General features: G+C 39.4%; 2 protein-coding genes across 2 annotated transcripts; one reads left to right on the forward strand and one right to left on the reverse strand.

Moving 5' to 3' along the window:
• The first annotated feature begins 218 nt into the window (after window positions 1-218).
• LOC104942026 (outer dense fiber protein 2-like) lies at window positions 219-4429 on the forward strand. The gene is made up of 8 exons (XM_010767214.1): window positions 219-300; window positions 1474-1576; window positions 2202-2318; window positions 2481-2620; window positions 3632-3761; window positions 3846-3977; window positions 4076-4150; window positions 4225-4429. The coding sequence occupies exons 2-8, from the start codon at window positions 1475-1477 to the stop codon at window positions 4300-4302; spliced, it is 774 nt and encodes a 257-aa protein (XP_010765516.1). The 5' UTR covers window positions 219-300; window position 1474; the 3' UTR covers window positions 4303-4429.
• Window positions 4430-5338: 909 nt separating this feature from the next.
• Window positions 5339-7573, reverse strand: LOC104942027 (ATP-binding cassette sub-family G member 8-like). The gene is made up of 3 exons (XM_010767215.1): window positions 7301-7573; window positions 6660-6788; window positions 5339-6249 (listed from the first exon to the last, which is right to left on the reverse strand). Exons 1-3 carry the CDS (start codon window positions 7448-7450, stop codon window positions 6112-6114), a joined length of 417 nt encoding a protein of 138 aa, XP_010765517.1. The 5' UTR covers window positions 7451-7573; the 3' UTR covers window positions 5339-6111.
• Window positions 7574-7844: the final 271 nt, after the last annotated feature.

Below are 7844 nucleotides of genomic sequence, written 5' to 3' on the forward strand. Positions count from 1 at the left end.
TATCTGCCGGCCAGCGCAGGGTAACGTCCGATTTCCTGAAAGTAATCACCTCAAACTGGTGTCCGTGGGGGTTTTCAAAAAGCTGGACGTTAACCCTTAGGCTCCTGATCGACGTATCGTTGCGGATGGAGAGCGCCATCCGGCTCAGAACATTGTGGATGTCCGTCCCGTTCGCCAGTTCGTGTCCACACGCCCTGCACAGTATCAGGGCTGCGACGGGGCTGCTGCTGGTGCCCCCTTCCTCCTCTCCGGCAGCAGCACACGCCTCACCGGGCTGGTATGCAGCAGGATAAACCAGAAGTAATAAGGAAATATACTGCATTATTATGAATATGTCCTGCATCATTCCTGCACCCCACGCACATGGAAGGCTAATCACAAACTAGCTTAAACTCCTTAGCATTTGGGTGTGTTTTTAGCTGAAGTGATCTAACACCGATGTCGCTTCCTTATCGTATACCAGTCCAAGGTGCAGCAGATTAATCATAGGAGTATTTTAAATCCGACTAAAAAAACACTTTTAGTGTACATATACTTCTACATCATCATTCATTAATTTAAGAAGACAATAGTTTGCTAGCTCTACAGGCTAACTTATTGGCGGAAGTGCAGTCATCTCAACAATTTCCTTCTTTAACAGTGGCTACATCGCAGTACAACATCAACTCTTCTATACAGTCTATTAACAACACAACTACAATTCCTGCAAATAGTCACTTGTTTTATGATGTCAAGGTCATTAAAAACTTTTGATTGTGTGAGATTTAGGCATCTCTATTTATCGAATTATCAGCTAGAGTACATTAAGTTCACACATTCATACATCAAGTGTGTTATCGTTTATTTACTTTCAAACTAGCACACGTGGATTGTGTGAACATGTTTATACATTTACCAAAAAGCTTTAGTATTAAAAGTATTAGTTTTATCGGTATAGTGTATGAATAGTAATATTTAGTCAGCAGATATGTGTTTTACTGTTTATTGATTAATATGACTGAAGCACAAGTTGTGTTGCATTTCACCGCATGAGGTTTACATAGAATACATTATGTGTTAATGGATTTAATTACTGTTCTATTTACTTTAATGTTGCTCCTAGTCAAGCTGGAATCTAATTTTAATATTTAATATAGTTTAGGAGCCTAATCTTAAACAAAACATCTAATCTGAATCTTTAAATTAAAATAATGAGTAACCACTTCTGTGGTTACCACGGACAACGTTTATCGTAAACTCGGCTCCACCAATCACAGACGAAGATACTGCAAATGAGCCAATCAGAGAGGTCGTTTGTAAATCCAAACAACCGTCTGCTTCACAGCAGACGGTAGAAGAGAGACAAACGACGAGATTTATCCTGAAAGCATGTAGCTGCTAACTTAGAACGTTAACATTAAACTACCCATTAGGCTTTCTAATGACAGTTTGTTTGTGTTTCTGTTGTTGTGTTATGTTTTAACATCCTAAAAGAATGAAAACACGGGATTCACCACCGCCGCCGGTCCACGTCCATGTACCGGAGACCACACCTGTACATGTTCATATGAGGAGGAGTCCCTGCAGGACCCCTCAGGTTATTGTGCTGTTTGTTCGTTATACTGGAAATACAGGTTTTTATATTGTTTAGGTTTAACTAGCTGATGTGTACAATTCACAGTGGTAATAAATAGTACTGCTTTCAAATGTTACTGAAGCAAAAGAAGAGAACAGTTTTGTTGTTAAAAGATACTTCAAGTACCAAAAGTCAAAAGTACTCATTATGCAGAGCGACCTATTTCAGGAAAAAAATTACATTATATTATTCGTGCATCCTCACTTTAAAGTTTCAGCTGGTGGGAGTGGAGCTAATTTGTATTACTTCATATACTGCTGCTGGGTATATTGTGAATTTCCACCCAGAAGTCAATAAAGCTTGATCTTAAAATGTACTATAACATTAACTTGTTTATAATGTTTCTGTCATTTATATTCGGAATCTGCAAAGTTGTGGCGTAAAGAGTACAATATTTACCTCAGAAATGTAGAGAAGTAGAATTAGAAAGAGGGATACAAATGTATCACCTCTGCCTGATTTGTATGTCGTTTTTTTACCTTTTCACATGCTTTTTAAAGTGTTGACAATAAATAAACTAAATTATGGTGAGAGTGAAGATGTTACAATAAATTCAATGTGTTTTACCTGTGCATTCCCCTTGCAGATTAAAGCAAAAGACACACAGGTGAGGGGAGATGGCGGGCGGCCAAAGGTCCGTACACCGTGGATTCCTCCAGGAATCCTCTCCTGCAGAAGAGATGTGGGCTCCCTTAAGTGCCAGGTATTTTCATAGTGTTTATCTATCATTGCAATGCTTTCAACCAGAGCCAAATACAAATAAATGTGCTTGCAAATGAATGCAGTGAACGAGAGTGCAGGATATTTTGTTTTGCCCTATAGTAAAACATTTTGTAAGTTGTGTTAATTTTTGTCTCACTGGCAGAGAAGCAGAGTAGAGCATCGGTCGGGAAGTGGAATCGGACATCAGTGGGATGAAGAGGAGCAGGAAGAAGAACTTGCCGGAGTATCCACAAATCTCACTGTCCTCCTCAGAGAGCAAGACAGCATCCGTCAGTTAAAGAAGTAAGCACCGCATCAGCCGCATGCCACCTGTCAGAGGAAGCCGTCTCCAAATTACTTTAATAGTGTTCAAAACAACTTTAAATGATGTTCTTTTCATATTTTATTTAGTTAGGAATTGCCTTTTTTTGGTGAATACATTCCATTCAGATACTTTTAGTTGGCATTAGTTTTCTTGCTGTTGTCATTCCCCTCAAAATCAATATAACATCACACAGGAGAGGTTTAATGGCGATAAGGCCTAAATCCAGACTTTTGTCGCAACAGTCTGCACAAGTGTACTGGAAACATTTGAAGCCAATAACATTCTGCTTATAATACTTAAACACATTTTACAGCTTGATAATCCTCTCAAATTCATACCACTGTTATGATTATGGAAGCGTTAAAGGGGTTTTCCTTCCTGTAGGTTTTTGTACATGTTCATAGTCTGCAACGGCTAACATCCCATAGTTCACGCCAGAGGGAGTTTCTTGTTGGAGTAAAGATGTCGCAGCAGAGGCACAACATATAAATATGACCCTGAAAATGAGAATAATAGGGCCCCTTTAAAGCTTACATTTGAGTTCAACTACAACACCACTAAGCTTTTAAGCAGGCTAGGAAGTAACACAGGAAGTAACACAGTTAACAAGTGTTTACTGACTTATATATTTAATTATATTATCTTATATACAGAACATATATAACAAAAAACACTTAGTATCATTACTTTATCATCATTTTATGTACATTTTTTAATAAGATATAGCAGACTTGCTGACTTGATGCTTTAAACCACACCATTGTCACTTTATCACTTAACATTGTCTTTCATTTGGCATGGACAAATACAAATTATATATTTACTTATTTATTTATTTACTTATTAATCATCATTATCAATTTGTTTGTATTCTGTTTACTTGATTCTCTTTGTATATCTGTCGTATATCGGGCTGTTGCAACACCTGAATATCTCTTCTGGGGATCACTAACCTAATCTCACTTTGATTGTTTCCCTCTTACTCACAGGTCTGATTCCAGAAGTCAACACAGAGAGACCGACGAGCTCCTGAGGGCGCTAGTAGAGGCAGAAATCGATGGTGTAGCAGTAGCCAATCAGCTGACAGCCCTGAAGGACACTATTGACAGCCTCGCTAAGGTAAACCTGGAGGGATAGATGAAAGATGAGTGATTGGTGGGGGCTTTTTGCTGTACATGATTGTGACTTTATTTATGGTCTCAGGACAAGAGGCTGTCAAAGTTGCACGCATCTTCACTGGCACGGCAGCAGGACTTGTTGCTCGAAAAGATCGAGATGTTTGACCACACGAATCACAGCCTGCGAGAGCTCCTCAGAGACTGGAGTGTATATGAGGTACAGGAAGTAGAAAACAACTCGAGGAGATAAAAATAAATGCCAACATGCAATACATGCCTACTGCCTGTCATAAGCATACTATGTTTTATCCATAGAGAGAATCCTTTGAGTTGATACAACAGAAAGATGCCATAAAGAAGAGATTGACTGCCAGTGAAGTAGAGAACATTGTGAGTGTTAATCACCCAGCATGTGCAGCGCTGCATCTGAGCAGTTGTTACATGTTTTTCTTTTTCTCCTACAGCGACTTTTGACAAAACTCACCAACAAAGAGAATGAGGCTTCGAAGCTCGCTGAGCATTTGAACTTCGAAAAGGTTTGAAACTTAGCATGTGCTACTCAAATACAAAAGGTTTTTAAATCTTTTATTTTGTCATGACTTGGTAGAAATATGTTCATTTCTCCCACACACATTTTTACAGAAGCCCTATTATGCTTTCTGGGTTTTCCCTTTCCTGTAGTGTGGTAAATATATAGGTTTTTGTGCATGTAAATGGTCTTCAAAGGCTTCAATCCAAAAGTTCCCTCCAGAGAGAGTTTCTCTCATAATTTGACTACTTTGTTTACTTCTGTAACATAGTGACATCACAATGTATCACTCACACTTATATTAGCTAGCGCCCAAACAAATTGTACATGAAAGGCTAAGCAGGGTGTCCGCGGGGTCTTTAAAAGTATTAAAAGTTGATAAATCAATTTAGTGAAAATTAAGGCTATTAAAAAGTATTAAACGACATTTTCCAAGGTATTACATTTTGTAGCTGGTTTTCAATAAGTATATCAATTGTCCAAAGAGGTTGTATTCTACAGTGTGCCTGAATGTAATCATTGCGTAGGTGTGTAGTGTGATTCTGTATAGTTTATTTATGGCATCCCGTTGGATTTGACGTCATCTGAACAGGACATCGCGCGCTCACTGCTTGATAGCGCGCGAAGGTCCGTTTACGCCGGTTGTTAAACAACATCGTTATGGGGAAATGCAAGTTTGCGTCCAAATGGTTGGAAGATAAGGAGGAAGGACAATCAATACTGTATATAGTCAATGTGAGGTAAAGTGTGTCGCCAATGTAACCAGTTAAAACTCAAAGTGGCGATGAGGTCTTCATATGTATGGAAAGGGTCTTAAAAAGGGTCTTAAAAGGAATTACATTTGACTTCAGGATTCCTGCATATAGCCTACCCTGCTGTATATAACCATATAGTGAACATAATCACACTGATACCATTTATTGTTGTGAAACCGCACCGCTTTAAATGAGTGCAAACTGAGTGACCAGGTCAAAGGATGGCAGAGATTGAAGACAGAAATAAAGACGCTGGACTGGAGGCATTTGATTTAATAGTTTACTCATTCGGACTTGGACCCCGTCAGTCACATATTTATCAGGCTTTCGCACCAGTGCAAAAACACTGCTTACATAATCTTCAATCTTTGAGGACACAAGTACAAGCTCTTTTATTTCTGAGTGTGACTTACTAAATCTCTACGGCTTTTTTTTCTGTGCGCACTATACTGGCACACACATTGTTAAGCTTAATAACCTTACATATACAAAAAAAGATAAAGCTGTAGGAAAAAAGAAGATTGAAAATGGAACAAGCAAAAGCTGCAGATGGATATCTGCCAAAGTGGCGCTCTAATCATCGGCCACGATGGAGAAGAGAGGGAGGGAAAGAAAATCACTTCATCTTTTAAACTGTTAGTGCAATGCTCTGCTGCCACCCAGCAGCAGACAGCAGTACTGCAGCGAGAAGAAATCTAGCACAACCGATCATTACTTAAACTTTGAAAATGTGTTAATTGTTTTGACTATTCACACATTTGAGAAATAGCTTCACTTTTAGGATTTTTTTAATACACTAAGAAGGGTGACTTTAAGGATTACTGAGGTGTCAGGGAAGTCATTTCATGTGTTTTTGATATTAAAACAAGTGCAGGAGTTTCTGATGTTGAGATTATTGTGAAAAGGGGAATTCAAATTCAAAACATACTCATATATTTACCCTTAAATTAAGCAAATGTCTGATAAAATGTCGAACCAGTCGAACAAGAACCTAAATGACTTTCCTGCAGAACAAAACACTTCCTAAAGTCACATTTGATTTGAAACAGCGTCTGGTCCTGATGTGTTCACCAGTCCTGACTGGACTTCTGTTTGATGAACTTCAGGGACACGTAGTAGAGCGCCATGAAGACCAGGCAGACGGCCAGCAGCACCAGGTAGCAGGCGTACAGAGGGTACTGGTTCATGTGCATGGCCTCCACCACCTGGCACACAGAGACACAGATGAGAAGACTGTCCATGTGCAGTGCTTTGGTTTTATAGCTGTGTTCATTACACATGTACAGTTATTGCCTAATATATATATTTATAACGACAGATAAAACACAACTTTCTTGTGACTTGTTATGCCTTACATTGACATTTCTATGACATTATTTATGGCATACTTTTCATAAAACACTGATATTTTATATTTACATACAATGCTATTACAATTTCTTTTATACACAATACTTTTCTGACTTTTTTGTACTATTAGTGTGTAATTGCATACTATTCTAGAACATACTTTGACCTTTTTATGACTTTAAATACTATTGATATTATTATGACATTGTTATGACATATTTAGTGTGTGTGCACGTGTGCGCGTGCGTGCGTGTTTCTGACTCACGTGTATGCCGTCCACATTGAAGGTGAAGTTCCTGATGGAGACGGGGTACATGTTGCCTCTGAACTGAACCTGCAGCAGCCCGTCGAACCCCCAACGCATGAAGGAGGTGTGGGAGACCCACGAGGCCACTGGGGGGGGGGGAGGTATTTATTTCATCATTTCTGTTTTCAAAGCAGCTCTTTATACTCAAACATTTCAAACTAGGAATAGTAATCTTTCATTTCATTATCTACTGTATTTATATATCATATATATATTTAACATTTCAACTTCTTTCTAATATTCATTGTACTTTGTTTTTAATATTACTAATATATATTACCTTTTATTTGTATTCTCTTAATTCATAATAATAATAATAATATTACATATCTTATATATAATATAGTAAAAATATAATATTCGTTTTTTACTTAATATTATGTATATTTAATTTTTTAATTTAACTAATCCTCTCTATCCGCATATAAAAGAGGGCATTCATCTGTTTGTACTATCTATGTTATCTTGTGTCCATTAACATGTCTGGAAATGGTTAATGAAAACCTAATAAACTGAGCTTGCTTACGTGTATGACCTGGAAATGAAGCTTTAAAAAATGTAAACCGAAAAACTAAGGGGCAGTGACTCCATCTCCTCCACCGCCACATGTTCTCCATCTGATGACGAAGCCTCCGGTCCAGGTAGCAGATGGTGAGAAGGAGGTTCCCCCGCGAGGAGGAAGGTCTGCAGGGTGGGCAGCGCGGCGGCCACGAACCAGAGCCATGGGGCCGCCGCTTGCAGTACACCATCAGCCAGCCCGCAAGGAGTTGAGGCAGGAAGGCGCTCCGGCCTCCGTGTTCAGCCCGGCTCAGCCAATAAATGGGCAGGCCGTACACAAAAGCGTGAACACACAAGTGCTCTCGGCACGGCTCCCAGCAAACTGAGGGACACACACACACACACGACCACACACACACACACACACAGCACACACAACACACAACACACACACACACACACACACACACACACACACAGCACACACACAGCACCCACATACATGTCACGCACCGAACATGACAGAGCCCGTACACACTCCCTCAGACACTCACACACACACCACACACACACACACCTCTGTTCAGATATACAGTTAAGACATCAAACACACTCAATTGTCAGCACCGAAACCTGGGGGGACAG

This window comes from Notothenia coriiceps, unplaced genomic scaffold (genome assembly GCF_000735185.1).
Source record: "Notothenia coriiceps isolate Sejong01 unplaced genomic scaffold, NC01 NC01_scaffold00004102, whole genome shotgun sequence".
NCBI lineage: Eukaryota > Metazoa > Chordata > Actinopteri > Perciformes > Nototheniidae > Notothenia > Notothenia coriiceps.